The sequence below is a fragment of the Cyrtonyx montezumae genome, unplaced genomic scaffold (genome assembly GCF_038088225.1).
Source record: "Cyrtonyx montezumae isolate F1298 unplaced genomic scaffold, pur_monq_1.0 scaffold_4, whole genome shotgun sequence".
Lineage (NCBI taxonomy): Eukaryota > Metazoa > Chordata > Aves > Galliformes > Odontophoridae > Cyrtonyx > Cyrtonyx montezumae.
In genome coordinates this window covers 11684686-11708472 of record NW_027072045.1, presented here as the reverse complement: position 1 = coordinate 11708472, position 23787 = coordinate 11684686, and the positions used below count along the sequence as shown (strand labels likewise).

Below are 23787 nucleotides of genomic sequence, written 5' to 3'. Positions count from 1 at the left end.
TATAAAAGTGAAGCTGTGTGAACTGTCCTGTGCTTGTGAAGAGAGTAGGCATTTCCTACCTTCACCAAATTGCGTGGCCTCTGTAGCGAGTGTTCCTTGCAGGTTGAGCAACAGCCTGAAATAAAATAAAACCTGTAGACCACCAGCTTGTCCTTCAGAAACTGATCTTATTTCAGATTGCCGTGTTACTTTGCAAAATACTGGGATCTGTAGACTTGGCAGGAGGCTCTGGGTGGGTTATCACACTTCAGCAAGATCTGGGCTCTCTGTCAAACGCTTGACCTCAGCTGACATGTCTCATACCTGAGGATGGAACTCACAAGGGACGTTCTTGGCATCTGTGTGCATTCAAATTTCCTCCAGATCATCCAGTTGAGGGAGACCAGAAGGAGAACTCAAATGGAGATCTGGTGATTACTGCTAGAAGCTGCAACAAGACTTGCAAGTTCCATTTTGTTCACGAGCTTCTGCATTTACAAAAGATTGCTTTGTGTGTATATATATATATATTTTTTTTTCTTTATTATTATTATGGTTTTTTTTTGTGTGTGTGTGTGTGTGTGAAACATTGCTCGAATTTCCCAGGAATTTGGGGGATGTTTTTGACAGTCATTTATTTTTCCTCATGCTGACCTCCACTCAGTGTGAGGTCAGACTCAGCAAATGGTCTGCTGGGTGCTGACACTTAAAAAGATAGTTGCGTTGTCAGTTTATATCAGTTTATACTGAATTCACTGCACAAATGGGGTATATGCTTTAAGCGATCTAGCATCTCTTTCTTGGGCCACATCTGATTTTAAAAGGGATCTTAATTTTTATTTTCATCTTATTTATTTCTTTATGATGTTAGAAACAACTACTAAGTTCAGTCTCCCAAAACTGGAGGAATAATAAGGACTTTACTGTTCTTCTTTACCTTTGGTCTAACAGTTATGTTGTAGCTGGTGAGGAATACTTAAAGCTTAAGAAAATGTTCTGTAAACACGGAGTCTGAAGTTTGAAGAAAAAAAATGAAGGAAAGTATTAATCTAAAATTTAATGAAAAAAAGTAGAAAATGGTGGGGCTGCTGAAATTTGCCACTGAGCACTTAAAGATATAGGCATAGCTATTTCTGAACTTAATAGTTTCCAGCGAACCATAGAATCATTAAGATTGCAAAAGACCTCTAAGATAATCCAGTCCAACCATCAGCTCATCATCAATATTGCCCACTAACCACGTCCCTCAGTGCAACATCCCTGCAGTTTTTGAACACCCCCAGGGACGGTGACTCCACCACCTCCCTGGGCAGCTTGTGCCAGTGCCCAACCATTCTTCTCTGAGGAGTTTTTCCTAATATCAAACCTTTCAGACTCCACTCAAGTACTGGAATAAATCCTTGCAGCATCTATGAAGCTATAGGTAACAAGCAGTATGGTTTATTTGGAATGACTTCATGTGTGGGGGAAAAAATAAATGATTTGGTTGATTCAGTATATATTATAGCCCATCATCACTGAGGGGATGCGTTACTTAAGGGATGTTGAGTACAGATCTGTGTTTGGGATTAAATTACGGTACAATGGGTTCATTAAGTGACTGGAATATAAGCTAAGGAGTCATTTATGGAAGTGATGGGATCCTGGAGGGGTCTGTTCTGCTCTGTGCCAACAGTTTGGGAGATAAAGCATTTGAGATAAAGGCTTCTGTGTATTTTTGATGATGGGAGAAGAAATAACATGAAGCCCAGCACCAAAGTCAGTAAGAAATGCAGAAAAAGGCAAATAAAGGGAATCTGAGATTTTGGTATGTATCAGAAGTGGAGTGCAGCTGTTCCTGCAAAACCCACTATTTTTTATGATGTTGTAGAAGTGTCCTATGCAGGTCTGTTATAGTACTCTTAAGTGATGTGCATGGTTTGGGTTCCTATATTTTAAGAGGTGTTTAAGTTGGATATTGAAAAGAGAGTAAAACTAAGATTTTGTCCCTATTGTCTTTGAAAAAAGTCTGCTTATGTCTTCTGAAAGCAATTCTGAAGAGCAGGACAGCAAACATTGGTGCTTTAGGTGCATTCCTTCCTGGAGTAATGTGATGGACTGAGGGACTCTCGAGAATCCTTCCCAGCCTGGTGCCTCTGGGATTGCATCTCATCCCTGAGCAGCCCTGACGTTAGAAGCCCAGATGGCTGTGTGAAGGAGGCTTGGCACTGCAGGTCACCCTGTCCTCCTCCAGCCCTGCTGCAGCCAGGGGAGTGCTTGCCTTATCTGCCGGTGGAATAACAACTGCTAATGGAAATTACAGCAGTTGGGATAAGATAATGCGCATTAAGGAAGGTTGTGCTGGTCAGTGTTTTGTCCTGAGATAAAGCTGAAATGAGCTTGCAATTATTGAGCGTTGAACTTATTAAATAAAAGCATATTTATGCACAGTGAGGGAATGTACATTGATGCCAAAGGAGAGTCCCTACAGATGGCAGAAAGGTGGGAAGCAAGACAGCGGGGTGTCCGAGGTGTCTGCCCTTGGAATGACAGCGCTGCCTGGCTTGCAGGTATGCGGCAGAGATTGAGAGCCTGGCTGCGATTCCAGGTGCCACCAGTGCTTCCAATGCTTGAGCCAAGTGCAAACGGCGTAATGTCAGCGCTGAAACCCGACCTGCGGGCATGGCTTCCTGCAGGCCGCCTGCTCCTTATGCAACACGCCTGTCCTGGGGCAGCAATGCTGCTGGGCACCCACCCTACGTACACCCAGTGGGTGTTTTAGAGCCCCGCTGCTGAGATCTCTAGCAGCTTTCTGGCACTCTCAGGGAAGTTGCTGCAGAAGGGCACAGCTGGTCGTGGGAGGCATTGAATTTGCTTTGTGTGTTTGAATTAAAGCAAGCGGGTACCTGGAAACCCACATCCGAACGCTCTGTGCTTTATGTAGGTGATGCTATCTGAGGGCTTTCCTGGTTGATGCGATCCCAAAAGCTCTCCTCTGTGGTTGGCAGAGGAACAAAGCATGCAGGATTTTGGGGGGCCATTCTTGTGTTTTGACAACACAAGCCAAACAAAACCTACGCTACAGCAGGGGAAAGGGTAGGCTTGCAAGTCCTGGCATAAGCCCTGTCTGAAACAGCAGGAAAACTGGATTCTGTACTTAAATACATACTGTCTTGGTTTGTTTATTCCTTTTTTTCTGTTTATTCCTCATTTCATTTCACGTATCTTCTCCAGGTACTCAGAGAGCTCCTTAACACAGTAATCTGAGATAGAGAAGATGAGCATGTATTTAAGATGAGGCTTTCTGAAGTGGTTTTTCCACAAAGTTTCCTGTTTTAAAAAATTTCTAGCAGCAGAGGTTAAGATCTGATAGTGCTCCTAGTGTTTTGTCTGGTGATTTGAAAGCGATGGCTTTAATACTGTTGTGCTGTGATCTCTTAAATGCTTGTGGTATTGAGCTTTCTTAATGGCTAAACTTGTGGTTTTCTTTTACTCTTTGCTTTGCTCATATGAAGATACATGTACACAACCCTTTGTGCTCTTTATTTTGGAGAGCCAGCAGTGCTGCCTTGCTGCTGGTCACTGGGAATCCTTCCCTGCCTCCCTGTGCCTCAGTTAAACCCATTGTTTGTGGCTCGTGTACAGTGATGTGTGATCCATCACCCACCAATCAATGGGTGGAGGTGCTACGGCAGAGCCCAGGTGCAAAGTCCAGGGATAACAGCAGAAAAGCACATAAATAGGGCAGTTTGAGGACATTCCTTTACCTCAGCACAACCTATGTGATATTGCTTATGTTACGTTATTGGACAACAGTAGCAGGGTGCTGGGAAAGAAGTGGCTGCTGATGTTTCTTTTTTTTCCTGAAGGACTTCCCAGAAAATCCCTTCTTTTCATGGGAAGATAGTGGCCATGGGGAAATGGTGCTCTGCTGGAAACAGAAATTTGATTCTTTGAGCTCAATTAAAAAAGCACTCGTGTGTGTGTATAAAAGGCTGAGGAAAACAGGACTGCAGTGACTTTGAGGGGGGCTTTTGTGAATTTGTTCAACTTTTGTCAAACTTAGTGTCTTAAAACGCCAGTGAACTTGAGAAAGATCTGTCTGGGCTGTATAAGTGACAGATATCCCAGCAAAGCCTTACACAGTGAAAAAAACTGAGGAGGCACTGAGTTGGTGAAACAGTCAATTAACTGCACCATGTCTGAAGAAAGACCTGAACATGTCCCTGCTGTCAGATGCCCGTTTGATACTCATCACTGAACTGTTTTCATTGGCTAAGAAGAAAAATAACAGAAGTCACCCGGCAAATACTTCCTAATCTGCAGGGTTGCCATCCCTTCACATGGCCATGCACCTGTACACGTGCAATTAGAGACTGCACGTACTGTGTACATGCATTTGTGTGAGTGCTTCCCATGTCACTGCGCCTACACCTGGTGTTTGGGACTGGATTGTGTCTGCGCTGAAGCATTTTGCAGAGTGGCACTTGAGAGGAGGCAAACGAGGTAGGGACCCATGACCTCTCCTGGGTTTTGCCTTCCTGCCTGTGCTGTTGTGATGCAATTTGGCTGATCTCTGGCCCTCTTCTCCTGCTCCATACTTGTGTCTTCATGCATATCTTGGTGATGAAATGCCACATAGCCTTCTTTATCTTCAATTTTCAGTTTTTGTGAGAGATTCTTTTAAAACACTTTTGCAGGTAGAGAAAGATCAAGCCCTGCACGATCTGCAGGGGCTTGTTTCTGTCGTGATGAAGCCCAGCAGCAGCAGTGCTACATCCCAGATAATTGCTTCACGTCTGTACCTATCCTTCCTGTTGAAGACTCATACGTTCAGACTGTCTGCTGGCATAATTGCTTTAGACCCTGATGAAAAATTCATCTCCTCGGACCCCAGAGGGTCATTTGGAGCGGCATTATTCCATGAAGTATAAAGGCGGTAGAAGAGAAAAGAAGGAAGGTAACCTTGGAATCGATGCTAGTCTCCCCAGCACTAGCGCCGTTAGCTTTGGCAAATCCTATCTCAGCAATAAAGCCAGCTGCCATTTTGGCATCAGGATGAGCAGACTTGGCATCAGCCCCTCTGGCACCAAATATACGCTTCGTGGGAGCTGGCACTGATGGTGTGAAACGAGGGTAAGGCCCAAGGGAAATGCCAAGCAGACATGAGATGAGCACTAAAAATAGCGAGGTGCTGTCATTTGGAGAGAAAACAAATAGCACCCCTAAGAGGAGGGCGTCTTGAGATTTCCATCAAGGTTATGCTGGTAAGCAGCTAGCATTAGCAGCTTTGGGACAAAGCTGTCTGCTGTGATGACGTGACCAAAGGCCAGGCACCTGCTGTATTTTTGGTACCCACATGGTGCAAGACACTAAAACAAGAACAGACTCTTAACGTCTAGATCCCACATTTGGAGGATCCTGTTACTGTCTGCAGTCTGCCTTCAGCCCGGTCTGGGGCATGGCATCTCCTCTTGAGCCCTTACCAAAGGTCCTGTTTGCACACACAAGCCAAAGGAAAACAAGAACAGTGCTGCCAACAGTGAGAAGCCTGGTGGGTGTCCCTGCAGCACCCCGACACGCCAGCCCTGCTGGAGATGTCAAGTGTGTAACAGCTGATTTCCCCCCCACCGTCCCCTGTGCCAGCTCTGAGGGAGGAGTTGGCTTTCCCGTGACTTCGTGCCCCACTCCAGACTAAAACTGAAGGGTGCCTAAAAGCTGGGAGCACTAGAGGGGCACCTCAGCGGCTCAGGACCTTAAAGCTTTTTTGAGGTCTCTGGGCTTGCATAGCAGGCCTGGGTATGAAACAGCAGTCAAACAAAATAGCCATGCATTTAGGCTTTGGCATTACCCCACGTTGGCATGACCACAGCTCTGCTGCTGGGAAGAAATGCCTGCTGGACCTGTGGCTATCATTTTTCCCTCTGGAAAAAAAAAAAAAAGCAGCGGGAAACAAATGTCACTGAGGGCTGAAAATTTCAAGCTATGCTTAACAAAAAATATTTTAGTCTCAGGGAAGGAGCCTGGACTTTTCATTGCCACCGCACTGCCATCAGCTGAACCACAGGGCTGGTGGTGGGGCTGGGACAGCCTAGATGTGGCCAGCTTCTGCTTCTTCTGCTGGGTGGGTGCTGGAGAGGGCTCCTCTTGGGGGTCCCCTGCCCCATCTTGGCTCCCTGCCCTTTCTTGTGGCAGCTTAATGCAGAAAGCAGCGTCAGAAAAGGGATTGCCAGCTGAGTTACAGCCACTGAGGCTCTCCACCATGCTGAGTGCGTTTTGAAGTGCGCAGCCTCTTCCTCTCTGGTTAACCAGTTACTTGGAGACAAAGCGCAGGTGACAGCGGTGAGGTTGAAAAGCAGTGTCTATTTGCTTATGTAGACTGAGTAAAGCAGCAGAACTGACTTGTGCTTTGAAACCACCACGCTGATGGAAGCAGCAGAGGGCTGCAGGGAGAGAGGGACCACCACTGTAAGCCCTTGTGCTTCCTTGCGCATCAGACTGTATTGATCCAACAAGCCTTTGTGCTTTGTTGCACGTTTAAATGTATTGAACAGTCTGGTTGTGACTCTGGCTCACAAGTCAGTTTCCACATGTGCAGTGTGTTTTGCTGATACTGCTCTTTGTTCTCTCTAGCAATGAGGAAGTCGGTTTGGCCTGAGAAACATTAAACGCGAGTGACTTTGGTGTCCTCGTTTTTTCTTTGAACTGCATACAAACCGGGGGAGGAACCAGTTTAGCCAACTCCAAAATAGTCCTGTGACAGAAGACACGAAGGATCTGGAAGGTTTATCCATACCAAATACCCCTTAAGCTGCAGAGGAGATACTCCAGGTGCTGGGAAATCCTCAGACTGGTCTGTTCCTGTTGCTCTCTGGAATTTTCTGAGGCTGTTCTTTGTAGACAACACCAGTGCTACATGTTACAAGAGCCCAGTGCACCCACTCCTTGTGTTGGAAAGTCGTGTTCTTGTGCTGCTGCTGTCGGAGTGTGTGTAGTGACCCTTCGCTTTCAGGAATCAGCAACCACTGAGCAGGCTTTGCAGGCAGAAATGGTGAGCAGGCAGCTCTGCACTGCCCTTCTGTTCCATTACTGCTCATCCTGGTTTTGCTAGCAAACAAGTCCCTTTAGAATTTACTCTGCTAAGGCAGATGGAGCTTGGTTATTCCTGGATGTTATCTTACTGAAGAGAAACAGGGATCTGCTATATTATGCCTTCCTATATGCTGTGGTTGCTCTTTTTTTGTTTGTTTTGTTTTGTTTTCCACCTTTTTCTTTAATCCTAAAGCCATCTTCAGGACGGGGAAGGATAAAGTCATGCTCATTCAGGTTGCTTCTTTCACACGTTGCTTGAAGTGCCTGGCAGGTCTGTGCAGTCTCAGCTCTAGCACTCCAGGCTGTGGGATGACTAATGAAAGCAGATAGCTGATGCTCAAGGGATGCTGCTGTTAACAGTGCAAAAATAAGAGTGTCCTGGGGTAAATGAAGGAGCTCTTAGATACAATTGTTCCACCTCCATGGTCATCTGGTACATGTATAGCTGTGCTATCTGATTTTTGTTTTCTCCTAGAACAGTGATACTGAAGTTTGAGGGTGTATTACAGACCACCCAGATGAACTGTTCCTCCAACAGGACTCCACGAGTGGAGCCAATGAGACAGTGTTGTGCTTCAGGCCTGACAGACTGGAGCTACACGAGTTCATTTTTGTTCCAATCATGTTGTCATATCTGGATCATCTAAAGGTCATTCTTGAGGGTATCAAAATGGATAATGCATCCTGCTGGGTTAGAAACCCGCTCACGAGCCTGTCCCATTGAATGTTACAGCAGTTCTACAATGGGCTAAACAACTTCCGTTGCCTACCTCAGTAGCATGCTAAAGTCTAAGTCTGCGTTAGGTTGTGAAACTGTTGTGGAGCATCCTTTGTGCATCATGTTGGGGGCAGGTGGCATATTCAGGAGAGCAGTACTGCTGATGGGTAAAGCTTGGGCTCCTTGTTCCCTCCTTCCCTCTGCCCTGCAGTGGGATTCACGCTGATGTGCTGAAAAGGGGTGGCTGGTGGCTGCCTAAACAAGCAGATTTTCAAAATGTTGATCCCTTAACGTGTTCTTTCTTTAGCCTTGACATTTCAGAGCCCCCAAGTGATTTATTTGCAGAGAAACTGTAAAAACTTGTGTTTGTTCTGTTCGTTTTATCTTTGATAAACACATGAGATATGTGGCCTTGCAGATGCTAAGCTCCAGGTTCGCATAAAGGAAGTGAAACCCGTGCTGGGCTGTAGCTTTCATTAAAATAATTATTTCAGCTCTGCATGCTCACAAGCAGAGGGCAATAGAAGATTGGAAGGATTTTGGAACAGATGATGAGCAGCTGAAGGCTTTGGGAGAAGATTTTGCATTAAGAGGAATAGGAAGATTGATATCTTTCACAAGATGTTAGCTAATGAGTGCAGACTAATGAACGAGTGAGAAGATGGATGGGGACTTCTGTTCCCACCTGGTAATATTATGAAAGTCAAATTAGAAGGTGGTGAATTCACTGCAGTTGAAAGGAACTATTTGTTCGTAACTGCTGCCTGTGAAACTCATGGCCGCTAGACAAATTGTTGGGGTTAGGACTTAGGATTTAAAAACCATTAAAAAAAAAAAAGGTAAAATGATACCACTTGAAATACGCAAAGCAATTGCAAAGATTTGAGAACCTATGTGTTTTGATAGACTGAATGTGTCAGTCAGGGATGAAAATGGTATGAGCTAACTTGCCCAGCTGCTGAGGCTAGGAAGGATGTTACTGCGTTTCCACTAAGTTACCACCGTTGATAGTCCTTTGTGACTTGTCTTAGATCTGGAATGAAACTTTGCCTTTTGAATAATGCTGGGGAAGAGCAGGTTGTTCTTTAAAGCTGGATTGCCTCTGACCGAGGGCTCTATAGCAGCAGCCAAATCGGGTATTCCGAAGGATAACGTGAGGCCACAGAAGCGATTACTAAAACAGAAAGCTGCCCTTTTATATCATTGGTGTTTGTCCTCGGAATTGGAAAAGCAAAGGTTGAGAGTTTGATCCAGAAAGCACAAGAGCTGGAAAATCCCATTGCCTAACTGATGGTAGTTCATGCTGATGTTTTGTATCCTTCAGGAAATTGCTGATACGCCTATTAGCAAAAACAGATCTGCTTACCTTAGACAGCAAGTCTCTGTGGTGGCTTAAAACCAGTGAAAAATAGATAGTATTTATGACATCCTCACAGCCTGATTGTATGGGTATGCCCAACACAGAGTTCTCGCTGGGGCTGGGAGGCGGTGGCAGTGGTCAGGAAGGACTTCTGGCTTGAGGACAAGCGGGTATTGCTTCTGGCATTGCTGCAGACTGCCTGGTTCCAGAAGCTGGGGAGGCCAAAACCAAGAGGGGTTTCCTTTCTGCTGAACGTCCCCTGCACTGCTGTGGTGCTTGGAGGGGTGCTGGCCCCCACGGGATGGACGAGGACAGCTGCGCATAGAGGAGACACCCAAAAAATAGAGGCTGCTGAGTGTAGGTAGGAAAAGGAAGTTAAATTTAGATTACCTTCTGCAGTGTCATCTCCTACCGTGGCGTGGAACTTGCTGTACTCCTTGCAGGGGAGAGAGGACAAACAAGAAATGCCATCCTGCGTACCAGATGATGAATTTGTTTATAAGGCTTAATTGCCCCTTGGCATGACAACGTGAAATGAGCACTAGTAGAATTAGAAACGGTTGGTGGGTCGGGGCTGGTCCTGCTCTGCCTGGGGAGAGGGATTAAAGTGTCTGCTGTCATCTGCCCCAGGGGACCTGATCCCAGTGGCAGTGTGGGATCACTGCCCACGGCTGTATGGGGCCAGGGCTGACTGAGGACTTGATAGGTGCTCGGAAGCAGTGAAGACATGGTATAGGACCATCTGGAGATGGAACCAGTGAGTAAATTTAGGCATTTAACCTACTGTGGAGGAGAAAGCTCTTGTTCGGTGAGCTTTATCTCCCAGTGAGGACCTGTCGGCATCCAGCTCGCAGAGCCCGGCCTGCTGCTGCATTCCACACCAGCAGCACAGCTCCTCTGCGCCTTCACCGGCACTACCTCGAGTTTCAGCCCTTTTTCTCTTTGCTGTTTTTTCAGAAGTGCCCGACCTGATGTCATTTCCACCCCGGCTGGGCTGCGTCTGAGATATGTCACGGGGAGTGGGAGGAGGAGGAGGGGGAGCCAGCGAGTGCGCGCCGTGCCCCAGGACCCTGTTTACTTTGCATTCCCGGCCGAGGAAGCCCTGGTTTAAATAGGATCGGAGGCGCGGGCTGCCCACAGCAGAGGAGGAAATGCTTGCTGCGGGGCTTTAAATTCCTGCGTTCCCATGCGCGGGTGCGGAGGATGAGCCTGCAGAATGCCTTTCCTCTTGGGTCTCAGACAGGTAACCGGGCTCGGTGCGGTGGGCGCTGCTTGCTCAAGGCTGTAACTTGTTTTATTTTTCATTTATTTCCCCTTCCTGCATTAGGAAATGATTTCCAGTTCCCAGAGCCCTACTGGAGGCACTTCACCACCCGTAACATTAAACTGGGGAGCGTGGCTGCTTTTTGCTTAGTGAGGAAGGAGTAGAGCAGTTGTTTGGGGGAAGAAACCCTGTTTTGGTGGCGGTCTGTAGGACTGCAGCTCTTTGTGCCTGGTTGGTTTTTATGGATACTTGCCGCAGTCCTTAATATGAGATTGTGTATACAGTGCCTGAAAACTTGTGCCAAACTTTCTTGCACGAGCAGTATTTTGAGCGTTAAACTGTGTTTTAAAGAAAAAGAAGTTAGGCACATGTATAGTTTCTCTCTCTTCTCTGACAAAGGTCACCAAACAGAAAATGGCAACTTGCTGCTCCCCAGTTTTGGGGGCTTTTTAATTTTTCAGCGTGAACAAGGAGCTCGGGTAATGCCATGGCTGGGCATGGAGGGGAGTGAGAAACGGTAGCAACTGGCCAGCTGCTCCCTGCTGAAGGAGAGTGCCAACTATTTGTTCTTGGGCTCGGGGAGAGCAAACCCTTTTTTTGGTCTGGGAGGCACGTCTGGAGGGGAATCTTAACTGTAAATTCTCTCTGGTGCTGCTGGGATCTGCAATCCACAGTAAATAGATACTGCATGATACCAGTGTGCTGCCTGCAGTTTCTAATGGGGCTTTAAAATTTCAGAATCAGGCTGCAGCATGGCTAAGCTCCCAGCGTGCTGTTTTTCAGAAGGCAGTGTGACTTAACACTCTGCTTAGCAAACACTGCTGTCTCATTTTCCTTATCAGTTCAGTTTTTGGTGAAATGCAGCTCCCCCCTCCCTCCCAGCCTGCTGATCTGAAAACAGTTTTACATAAGAAACTACCTCTAGCACAATGACCTTCTGTGGCTGGATGCAATAACTATAACAACATTTCACTTGTCAGCACTCGGGGCAAAGGGGCTTTCCCTAAAAACCTGGGAACTGAACTGAGGAGGGAGATGGAGGCACAAAACCTAAACAACTTTGGATAACTCAAGTTGCAGTCAGCACAGCTGGCTTAAACACTGAGATTGCTCCAGTTCCACGGGTGCGTTTTTCTCTCTAGTTCCTTTTTCTAAACGAACCTTTTCATTTTGGGAGGATATTTGGCACAACTGAGGTGCTGCATAAAGTGCAAAGCCAGCAGTGAGGTGCGCTGCTGCCTGGTTCGCTCGCGCTGCCCGCAGCTGTTTATCTCGGCATGCTGGATGGTGCTTTTCTCTCTGCTTGTAACTTTTCTGCATAGATACAGAGGCATTTACAGGAAGCAGAAGAAGGTGTTGCCTCAAGAGCAGTTGAGCAAAGCTCTCGACTATTTTTATCCACCGATGAGAGATCCCATGGAAATGAACTGCTTGAACTTCAGTTTTAGACGAGAAGTATTTGGGACTGTGTCCTTCATGCAGATAGCAATAAGAAATTTCCCACTGCTAAAATGGGGAACGAAAAAGAGTTGGTAGTGAACGCTGCTGTTTAATTAAAAGCGTGGGAGGAATTCAGGAACATCTTGTCACGCATCCACCCCTATTGTCTCTGCTGTTTGCACTCGGACTGTAAACACTGGGGTGTCAGGGAGGGCTCTGCTGTGCTCTTGATCCAGGGCACCCCACTTCCCTCGACCCGTGGCATTGCAGCAGGTGGGCTGCCCAATGCATGGTGGAAACAGTGTTTTGGTTTGAGGTCTTTTTTTCTTCTTTTCAGTGGGAGTGGTGTTTAAATGCCTTTGACGTCAGCACAACGTGGGTGTCTGTTTAAAGCTCCCGCCCCAGGAAGCGTGGTGGTGCAGGAGCTCAGTGTTTGTTTTCAGGCTCACGTTTCCTCTTCAGGTCACAGGTGGAAGCTTGTCCTTCAGCTTCATTGCAGAGGTGTGAAATAACAAAGGAACGAAAGGTCGAAGTGTTGGATGTCGAACTTTTCCAACTTTTTAATTTTAACCTCTCGAAGGTTTTGGTATTGCTGTTTGGTGGCTCCGAACACCCCAACACGACAGCCTGGCATTTTCTGGAAGTGATGTTACTGCATGAGGCCTGCTGCAGCTGCGAAGCTTCTAGCACGATGATGGGGATGTAAACACTTCCACGTGTGGTGCGGATATGGCAGCTCCCTCAGCCTGAAAGTGAAACTTGCCATAAACAAAAATGAAAGCAGCCCTTCTCAAAGAGTACCGGTGCATTTGTCTTGTTTGTGAGGGCAGTGCTCCTTCAGGTGGTTGGAGTGTCTCTCTGCGGTAAATGGGTGCTACAGTCCGATTTGTTCCATAGGTAAAGGTTGAGCTCTCTGAGGTGCTGCATGCTGTGTGGGTGAGGACGGATTTGTGTGTAGGGTGCCTTATGAAGCAGTGTCTGGACTTCATTTATTTCCAGCCCAAGCTGTCCATCGCAAGGTGGGCCTACAGGGATCTGCCTGCTGTTATGCTGCCATTGGCCAGTACTTGAAGTTCCTGCAAATCACAAGAGTCAGAGAATGGCTTGGGTTGAAAAGGACCTCAGAGATCACCTAGTTTCAACCCATCTGCCTTGCAGTGTTGCCATCCACTAGACCAGGCAGCCCAGAGCCACATACAGCCATGCCTTGAATGCCTCCAGGGATGGGCCATCCACAACCTCTCTAGGCAACCTGTTGCAGTGTGTCTCCATCCTCTGAATGAAAAACTTCCTCCTAACATCTAACCTGAATTTCCCCTGACTTAGTTTTAAACCATCCCCCCTTGTCCTACCACAATTGCAGCGATCTACTCTACTTTCATCTTCACCAAACTTGGGTGCTGTGTTCAGTTGTTCCCAGCTAGTGTTGGCCCAGCTTAATATTTTCAGCAGCATTTTCAACCTTACTACTGACATCCCTTACCTGAGAGATGCTCATCTTTCAAAGCAGGTTTGTGTTTGCTGAACAAACACTGGTGACAGTATGCTAAGATACTGATAGTCGCTTTTGTCACTCTGGGTGCTTAAGAGTATGTTAGTCACTTTTGTCACTCTGGGTGCTTAAGAATATATATGGTTCTAACACTGCTTGTGAGTCACTCAAAATACTTGGCATTTGTGTACTTTCCTGCAGGTAGCACCACTTGCTTGATTTCCACCCTATATGGCTTTCCTGGCTGTGGCTGAGTACTGGAAGCGAGGGTCTGTGAGGAGTGAGATTAGGGGAATATTTGGGTCAAGATTTTTTTTTAGTAGATGCTTGCTGCTGCAATCCCATGAGAGCCATGTGACCAGGAGTCCTGGCACGGTCAGAGGTTGTGCCCGAGGCCCACTGATGTCAGCAGCACCATGCCCTGGGGTGGGTGCCATCTTGGCAGACCCCTGCTGCAGCTCTCTTCCCCGTGGTACTCTGTTCTTTACCCCTGGCACCCCGTTATTAATGCTCATCTCCTACAGTCCAGACATTAATTGCTGTATGCGCTGACGAATCCTGAAGCTTGGAGAGAAGAAAGTTTTAGCATAGGCCTAAAACTTGGCTACCCTATTGAAGAGAGTAATGGCACAGAGCCTGCTGCCAGGAAATACAAGTCCAAGTGTTCTCCTAGCTCTCTGGATGTCACCGTGGCCGGGATGGATTGATAGACTCTGGCAGGGCAAATGATACAGAGGCAAAGAGCATGCAAGGTGCTCATATTTAAGGTGATGGAGGCAGGATTGCTGTGGAGGGGAGAGGCAGAGCAAGAAGCTACACTGGTTATTAGATCTCAGCAGTATCAGGCACTCCTGGTTTGAGTTACCTGGTCAGTGCCAGCTGAGGAGTCATCTTTTGTAGGCAGTTCATGCCAACTATGCACTTCTGAGCATGGGCTGCGGTGTTTATTGCTCCCGTTGCATGTATTAATTTTCAGCTTGGAAAATAGCCACACCAGTCTGGAATTTGCTCATCTTCATCCTTCTCCTTTTTGACATAGCAACAGTATTACCAGGTTAGGTGCTGTTTTTTCAAAGGAGAAAAGTGTGTTTTGAAGTTCCTTGATTCTTGATTGAAGTAATACTGCACTGTCAGTCAGTTCTCCTTTCCCTCCATTCCCTATTTTGGCTTCAGATGCAGTAAATCTTAACAGACATTAAATGCAACCTTCTAGTTCTGAAAACCTCTACAGAGGTCCTGCCTCTGTCCTTGGTTACAGTGAAGGGCAATTTGGGCAACCTGCATTCTTCCATGAATGCCTCCTGTCTTGATTGTGCCCCAGATTTTGACCTTTAATTTGTCACGTAGACCTTCAGCAGAGGTCCAATATGGAGCTGGAAGGTGGAGAAAGTTGCTGGCACTTTTCCCTGACGCTGATGTTAGTATTTGCTGTGGCTTCAAGCCTCGCATGATCTGCTGCATCAAGTCCTCTCATACCTGCTGCTGCTGGATGTTTTAAGGATTATTTGTAAAAGCACTTGACAGCAAAAGCGTGCTCCTGGCATGGTTGTGGGTTTATCACAAATACCAGCATATCGACAACAACAAAAAAATGTAAAGAAAAAATCATCTTGTGTTTGTATGGAAACACAGTTGCTTTACGAAGTTTGTTTATGACAAAGGAAAACTAATCCAAAACACCAGATCTTGAATATGAAGACTCCCAAGCACATTGTAATGAGGTCTTCCCAATTCAATGGGTTCCTGAAGAGCTTGCACAAGATTTAACAAGTGTTAGCCTGCGTGGGGGGACGAAACAGTCTTCAGGGCTGCAAAGCCATTGGAAAAGCTCTTGCCTATGAGTGTTCATCAGGGATCCTGTGACTGCAGTTTCCCAGATATTGGTGTCAGCTCTTAGGATAGTGCCAGAGAGGCAGCAAAGCACAGGCAGCCCCCAGTTTATGCTGCTTTACTGGACAAAGCCAACTCCTTGAAATTAGCTGGAATTCTCCAAGGCTTTGCAGGAGGGAGATAAGGGATGGCATGTTCAGGCTTCTTAGTTGTGAAATAGGAATACTCTGCTCTGGTAGGGCTGAGCACACTGAGAACAGCCCCATGTAGACACTGCTTAGTAATCCTGTCCGGAGGCGTCTGCAGCTGGCTCAGCAAGGGCTGGCAGGAGGGGTGTGCCTGCCGGGACAACCAGAAGACAGACAGTCCTTCTGCAGGGAAGCCTCTATTGGAACGTGATAGCCCACGGCTGCTGGCTGAGAAAGTGCTTTAGGGAAGAAACCTTCCCCCTCGGTTGTTTTCTTAAGGCTCCATTAAAAAAACGGTGACAAAACTTCTTGGTAGTACTTCGGTACAAACTCCATGCTGCTAAGAGTGATTTAAAATGATCATTAGAAGTGGTGCTAGGTAACAACTAGAAATGATGGCCAGCCAGTAAAGTGTGAGCGTTCCAGTTTTGCTTCCATGAGACTTTTTTCCCTTCCCATATATGTGTTATCATCTGTAGCAGTTCTGTTTCGGTCCTGTGCCTTGTCTGTGGCTATTGGCGTGAGAGAGGAAGTGCCAAGCCCCTTGTGGTCTTGTTTCCAGGAGACATTTAGGCTGTAGATAACTCCCTTACTGATATGTCTTAAGTAGTGACCCTTTGGCTGCTTATGACACAAAGAATGAATGTGAGGAGAAAGTAAAAAGTAATGCAACAGCGATGATAAGAAATGTGCAGCATGGGACTTAATTAGAAAATGAAGCCTAATCAAAGTGCTTGGCAGTAGGTAGAGGATTTTTGACAAAACACGGCGGGGTGTGACCTTTTCCTTGGCTTGCAAAACAGTGGATGAAAATGTAAGGGGGCTCAGCTTTTTGCAGAAATTATTCTTTACCAGGGAAGGCAGAGGAAAAGAGACCGGAACACTAGGTGCAAGTGAGGTACCTGTAATGCTTACCCAGTGCTCTCTCAACACTAGAGTTTCTACCCAGTATCCTTTTCCAAAGATTTGGTGCCTTTCCCCTTTATCTCTTTCCCATGCCAAGGTGTGTAACCCGCTGTTGGAGGTAGCTGTGCTCTGAGCAGGGGCTTGGACCACGTGACCTGCTGGGATTCTTTCCAAACTAAATTATTCCTGGGTTCTGTGAAACAATTTGGAAACAAGTTCTGGGTTTGACACCTGGAACTGTTTGGCTCCAAGAAGAGCTCCTGGCCACCTGCTGATCTCAGCGCAGGGCAGCCAGCGCCACATGGGCTCTGAAGAGTGGCTGTCTGAACGGAGGGTGCTGAGAGCAAACTCTGAGCTCATTGGCAGTTATGGGTGCTTGCACTTTACCAAGGAAGACTATTTATCTTATAGATAAACTCCAGATGGTAAGATTGAGTTCTGCTTCAGATGGGAAAGCAGGATGTTGATTGACTCTGGATCTCCAAAAGCGTTCAGGAGAGCCTCTGAAAACATTGATGCTGGAACAGGTTGCTGCCGCCAAAAGACACTGTTGTGTTCCTTCTTGTTAGTCTTTTGAAGCAGGCAACGCAGCATGGAACAAATTCTGGGGGGAGAATAAACACAGGTGGTCAAGGACAGATGGGTTGTGATGCAAAGGGGATCCTGAAATGGTACCGTGGGACTCTGTTCTTCCACCAGCCTCGCATGACTCATTGGCTAGTTCAACATTGATCCTTGTGTGTCACAACCCTAAACCTCAGGTGGTGACTTTCTGGCTCGTGCATTATCAATAGGATTGCAGTTTTGCAATAGGAACTTAATTTCTCAATTCGGACGATGTGAGAGCCAAAATCTGTCACGTTCCTCAGTTGCACTAGCTCTGCAAAGCCAGAGAAAGTGAGGAAAAGTATAAATAAACTAAGAACACATCTATTCTCTTATCTCTTCTTGTATTTCTTTTCCAGACTAGAATTACAATTTTAGGAATGAATAGAGTGCCTGAAATGGGAAATGCTGTGTTAGCTCAGCAGTGCCTGCTAATAGTTGCTGTAGACCACTGTGATTAGAGGTGGAAAACTGCTCCTTACTCTATATGAGAATGTTTCTATTATTGATGTACAGCATTTTAAGACAGATGGTATGAGAAAAGTTTGCTTTAGATACCTGCAAAGCGGATGTGCTTGCAACATCAACATGTTTCATTAAGGTTTGTTTGTTTTCAAAGAGGGATATTTTGCTTCTGAACTTCCAGGTTGCCCCACCACCTGTTAGAGGCAGACACACCACAGCCTGTACCACGCTTCTGTTTTCTTGTGTTTTGTACTTTTCCCCACGTATGTTTTCAGACTAGCAGGAAAACAGGGACTCCTGGGGGGACTGAGACTTCACAGTAAACTCCCTTTCTGTCTTAAGTGTCCTCAGGACCTGCTGGGTTACACAGTGCAGCCGATTTGGCTCTACTCCTGGTCTACTTCGTTCCAGGAAGAAGTTTTACAGGAATGCTGATCTTACATAAAGCACACGGCTAATTATGAAGGAATCACTTAGTTTGGAATCTTGCAGGAACATACTGTAATTACCATTTAGATCTAAATGAATCCAAGCAGTCTTTTGCCAGATTATAATGTTCTGTTTATGACGTGCTTCCTCTGCTCGGCATTCAGCCCCAGTAACACAGTGATACTGTGTAAAACAGAATGAATGACATTTCATATACAGAAGAATGCCTTGCTCCCAGAGTGTGATAACTGCTAACAGAAAAGGAAAAGGTTGATAAGAGCACCATTTAGATGTTAAAGGAGTGTAACTCAGGAGTTATTTAACTCAATTTATAATGGATTTTCCTCAGAACTGTCATTTGTGGGACATATTCTTTGATAGTCCCTTGAAGTGATTTAATCTCTTTGTGTATTTTGATATTTCCCAAGACTATAACTTGTGAGTCTTAAAATGCTTGCAGATTGCTGGGTAAAATAAATTACATTTCCTAAGATGCTGACAAAACATCTTAAAAGTGTGTCTGTTTAATTTTAGGACAAAGAAACCTGCATGGGTGTCAACAATCAAAGTTACATATGTGAAACGGGCCACTGTTGTGGACAGTCCCAGTGTTGCAACTACTACTATGAACTCTGGTGTAAGTTCCTTCTGTTTTGTATGGCTTCCCTTCCTAATCTGCATGGCTGTCGTACTGCAGGTCTGGCTTGTGTCTTGTATTCAGCTCTTGTTTTGCATTGCCATTGCATTTAGCTGCAGTGCAAACCAGAGTTGACTCAGTACAGCAAGAGAAATAGGGCTATTGCAATGAGAATTGCCTGCTTTTTGGGGGAGTAATGGGGGTGTCTTACCATGTTGATGACTGGAAATTTGTTGTTTGATCTTCTTTCTGGTTTGGGCAATACTGGTCTGGACAATAGCATTGTATGTAACTGAGGAAACTACACTTAAGGGAAAATTCTCACACACAGCTCTTAAGTTTGACACACTCAGAATTAATTCAGTATCTTCCATCTTACTGTTTCAGTATTTTTTCAAGAATGACCAGTTACATCCGATTTATCTTTTTAAAGCTGTCCTCTCAAGGAGAGGGGCCAGGACCTCTCATCTCATAAGGAAACACAGTGTTGGGGGCACGGTCTTTGGGCAGAGTGGGCCTGGGGCAGATTTTGTGAGCTAGCAATAGCTGAGTGCTGTCTGCTGTGAGGAGCACGCATTGCCCATTGCAGCCTCACTTATTTCCTGTGCATTTCTGCAGAATCTGAGCTTTAAACCCCCCCAGTTCTCACTAATGGCTAAGTGAACTTTGTGCTAAGTGTGTAGAGAGCAGCAGGCAGGTCAAAGCAGGCCAGCAAGGCTGATAGAAAAGCTGAAGGGATAGGAAGGTAAGAAATACTGAAATTCCGAGGCAGACTTTGAGTTGTGCCCGGGCTGACGATGTCTTACTTTCCTGAGGAGGAACCACGAAGGATTGAACATTGACCTTGACATACTGCAGTTCTGCCAGGAACCGGGGCTGTAAGAAGGAGTTTGTCTTCCCCAAATTTGGAAATAAGGAACTCTTGTTACCATACCCCTGTGTTAGAGACTGGTGATGTCTTCCTACTATATCCTGTGGTATACTGTGGTTTTTATGTAGCCATGCTATCTACATAATCCCTCTGCAGTGCCATCAGTTTCACTTCCAAAGTGGCTTGTGTTTGTGGAAATGTATTATACATACAGAGAGTGTCACTTAGCCTGAATCTAAGGACAGGAATGGCTGATGCTTCATCCTTTAGTCTAGAAACTTGCTTTTACTGAAGGATGGAGGACATGGTTGTAAATTAAACAGGACTGTGATAGACTTGTTGAAGACATGTTGGGCATCAGGGTGTTGTTCCTGGCTGTGTAAATGCAAATGGCAGCAGCTGAATGCTCTCCGGGCTTTTTACAGCAGCTTTATGTTCAGAAGTCTCCAAGCAGTTGCAGGAATGTTTCAGGATGGGGTGGGTAGCCCCGAGGACAGCCGGCTGGGATTTGTCTGGACCAAATGGGGATACATGGACAAAGCAGAGTTGGGAAGGTCAGACCCTGCTTTGGACTTGTGTGGGTGGGAATGTAGAGAAAGAGGCACGTATCCAAGGGCTTAGATGCTCTGTGGCAAACGGGATCTAAATTGAGCAACAGCATGGAGTACAGCTGCACGCTGATGCTTGTCGCAGAGTTGCCATGTTTCTCCCATGTACGCCTTGAAAGAGAGACTTAATGGAACTGCGTGCAAACAAGAGTCAGAACAATACCCCCTGCCATTTTAATGAAAGGGTGTTACTTTAACTCTCTTTGTTTTCTCTACATGGCACATGCTTTCAGATTTGTCAGTGTCTGGCTGCATCGTAAATGGTTTTGGAAGATAAAAACAGCTTTTGCTAGGAGGGAGCAGAACATTTCAGGCCGCTTTCTAGGGTGAGCACACAAGCTGCTTTGAGATCATGGAATGAGCACGTTAATGGCACACACTGATGAATGGTGCCTCGGGGGAAATGGGTTTCTGTGTTGAGTTTCAGATTCCTTCTGCATTGTGGACAGCGTCGTACGCTGCTCTGAGGCAAGGGCAGTAATGCAAACAGGAGACCTATTCTCCCAGGCTTTCTGCAAATTCAGGCAAGTGCCCAGCATCGATGTACAGCTGGTTAATGTTTTCAGGGCTGGCTTTGCCCTTACATGTGTCAGGAAAAGGTTTCTGGGATGGGGGTGGACGTGCAGGGAGGAACACATCCTTGGAAATGAAAACTTGTGTTGTGGAGCACGTCACCACAACTTCAGAATCATTCTCTTGCTCCAGAAATTGTTGAATATCTTCAGTTTGTATGAGAGTAAGGTATCCTTAAGACCTTTGAGGTGAACAACGACAATAATATATCCAAATAGTCTTAATAGCAGCTGTGAAGTGATGGTGTGGCAAGCGAGAGCAAGGAAATAGATTAATTTTTTTAAAGTTAAGAGTACAGTTTGGTTAATGAACAGTTAAGATAACAGCACCTTTCAGGTACAGCTTTGCACTCGCCTTATGATTGGATTTTAACCAGGATGTGCACATACTAAAGTAACTATTTTCAGAAATGTCTCCTTTACTCAGATGCCTCTCTGACCACCAATGCCTGGAAAAGGCTTTCTTGCTTGTCCTTTGAAGTCCTGGATATTTTACTGCTTAGTGGGGAGAAGAAGCAGAGGAGAGTGGCATCTGAAATGGAAAAAAAAACTAGTCTGGCTTTGTTGGCTCTGCCTTTTGAAATTTGATCCTGTCTTGTGGCCACTTAGAGGATTTCCTATAAAAAGCATCATTTTTTCCCTGTTTAAGAATTTGAGAGAAGTTTGTATTTGAAAATGGCTGATCTCAACATTTCTAGACAGCAAGTAAGGTTACAGTAATTATAAACCAGTCCTTGAGGGCAGTGGAATAGGATGGGAAATCAAGGTATTATTTTGTTAAGGGGTGGAGCGGAGGAATGGAGAACATGATATGCCAAGCAGGTGGACAGCCTGTGTTTAAAATTAGATAACAGCTCAGTTCAGATTCCCCACCCATCTCTTATTAAAAAAAAAATGGTGCTGCGTTGCCAAATAATAAGACTATATCTGGGTTTATGTATGTAGGACTAATGCATATAGGTCCAATTAGTTCCTAGCTGAAGGTTGGCAGAGGATGACATGGTGTGGGGAGGGTGCTGTTAGGGTTTTAAAAAGCAAAACAGGGAGGGAGGAGGCTTTACAGTTGGATTTCCCCACCTAGGGAAAGCTGTCCTTGTGGCTGGTGGTTGCGCATTTAAGCCTAACAGTTTTGCCAGAGAGGTCACAGTACCCAAGGAGGAGGTTGTGGTCTTGGGACAGCAGCTGGATTTTGCTTACAAGTAGTTTTTGTTCATGTTCCTTATGATGTGCTTGTGATTTGCCGGAGTTTTCTGATGCTGGCCTTTGTCCAGGCTTAATGGGTGTTTTGATGCAAAATGTTCCAAAATGGCACTTTTCAAACTAGAAGAAAGGAGGTAATTGAGGACTGCAGTTACTGTGCTTTGCAGGTTAAGAATTAAGGCTCAGAAGTTCTGGATTTTCCCATGTTTACTCCCGTAATGTGGTTGGAGGACCTAATCCAGATCTCCTGACACCCATCCTCATGTTTCCCTTACCACGTTGAGGAGCAGCATGAAGTTATACAGATCCTGAGGGTTCGAACAGCAAACAAAGCTATGGAGAAGTATTTTGCATGGTGCAGTTGGAAAAACAGTACATGGTGCTTGGGGAATCACAGAGCGTGGAGACGGGCAGCTGCAGCCCTTCGGTCATTGAGGTACTGCACAGCAAGCCCTGGTGATGAGTGAGCATTCAGATGTGGCTTATTCTGCTTCATTTTGGCTGCATTAGCAGTGACACTGAGCCCTTCTGTTTGTAGCGAAGGGAAAAAACTTTTTTTTTTTTTACTATCTGGGCCTTAGTGGAAGGGTTGTACGGGGAAAAAAATGTTCTGTTTGCAGGCAGCACAGTTGATGTTTTTGCTGATTTTGAATGTTTTGCTCATCTCTGCACGCTTCCCCTTGGAATCTCTAGACAGCTCTTTTCCCCAAAAAGTGTGCTGCCAGGAAATGTTGGCAGGGATCCTCTTTGTTGCTAAAACTCCAGCAACTGCTGTAACACGTACATGTTCCAGGTCAGCTTCGTAACAGGAATTCATTCCCAAAGACTTTGCTGCAGTCTCCAAAGGCCTCAGTCCAATAACATCAGTTCCATGTTTTCTTTCTCACCCCGTGTTATCCTTCAGCCTAACCAAGTCCTTTTCTGGAGGGGTTTGTCGTGTTCCCCACCTTTCTCCCAGCCACCTGCATGGCTCTCCATGCACTCCCTTTTCTCAGGTGCTTCACTTCTGGCTGCTGTTATTCCTCAGCTGATGCTTCAGCCACACCAACCGTGTCTGCTGATTGACTGCTTCAAGTGTGAGATAAGCAAAGGATTTCTCTGAAACGCCTCTTTTTTTTCCATCTTTTCTTATGGCAGTGGAAGTACTGTGTATACTGGCTGCTATTCTGAAAGCTCAAAACCAGCTGTAGTTAATATCCATCACCTTTGTTTGGAGCCATTGATCTGGGGGCGAGCGAGCAGGAGCTGGAGATGTGACTTCAGTAACTTTTTCCTGCAGTGCAGTCAGGCTGGGGCTGCTGTTCCACTAGCATAAAACTGTCACTGAAAATCACAGTCTTTCCCTTGTGGCTCACTGGTTGAGCAGATGAGTTTCAGCCTGCTCTGTTTCCCCAGAACCAGTTCAAAGCACAGTTGTACACAGAATTTTGCTGGCACGAGAGAAGTGTTGGAGGAGGCAGCACGGGGAATGGAAGAGACAGGCAGGAGAGGACTGTGTTGCTCAGCAGCCTTCTTTTTCCTAGAGCGTCTGTAGGCCCATGGCCTGGATCTCCATCTCACATTCTCAAGCAGCAGCACCAGCTCGTATGGGCTCATGGCTGAAGAAGCAGGAGATAATGCAGCCTCTGTGCCAAGGACACCATAAAACCCACGTGCAGCTGAACTGTGGTACCAGTTAAATGTCTCCTGTTCTTGATGGTAGCGTTGGCCTTAGGAAAGACAGTTTCCTCCCAGCCATGGCCAACTGTGAGGCCGCTAGATGGGAGTTCACATTTTAGTCAATGAAATTGTCCCACTTCTGTTTAGAACCTGCCCTTGTGAAGCCAAAGCTATTACCCAGATGCTAGTCAGGCAGACATAAAAACACTTTGCAGTGTGTTTTGGCTTTCTTTTAAGGGACTTCCTGCCAATAGAACAATGGCATTTGCCCAAGTTTACCATGAACTTGAGGGCAGATTTCTCTGTTCCTACCCTTGGAACGCTCCAGAAAACATGTTTTCCATTTTGCACAGGATAAAAGGAGCTTCCCTCGACGGGACTGCTAATGGCAGCATCCCAGGCAGCAAGCACAGAACTTGACCTTCTCAGCATCAGACTGAACACTGCTCTTCACTTTTTTGTAGGGAGAGAATGCTCTATTTCATACTCTTG

General features: G+C 46.0%; 1 protein-coding gene across 4 annotated transcripts in view; it reads left to right on the top strand.

Annotated features, from left to right (window-relative positions):
* The window catches only part of WBP1L (WW domain binding protein 1 like), a 49862-nt gene that overhangs the window by 18084 nt on the left and 7991 nt on the right, over positions 1–23787 (top strand). Inside the window, exons 1-2 of one of the 4 annotated variants that reach the window (XM_065746842.1) lie at positions 1903–2528; positions 18283–18385. In XM_065746842.1, the coding sequence (XP_065602914.1) occupies positions 2427–2528; positions 18283–18385 (205 nt within the window). In that variant the 5' untranslated portion in view covers positions 1903–2426. Of the gene's footprint in view, positions 1–1902; positions 2529–10234; positions 10372–18282; positions 18386–23787 lie in introns of those variants that run through there. The other 3 variants (XM_065746844.1, XM_065746843.1, XM_065746845.1) reach the window with 3 other exon arrangements.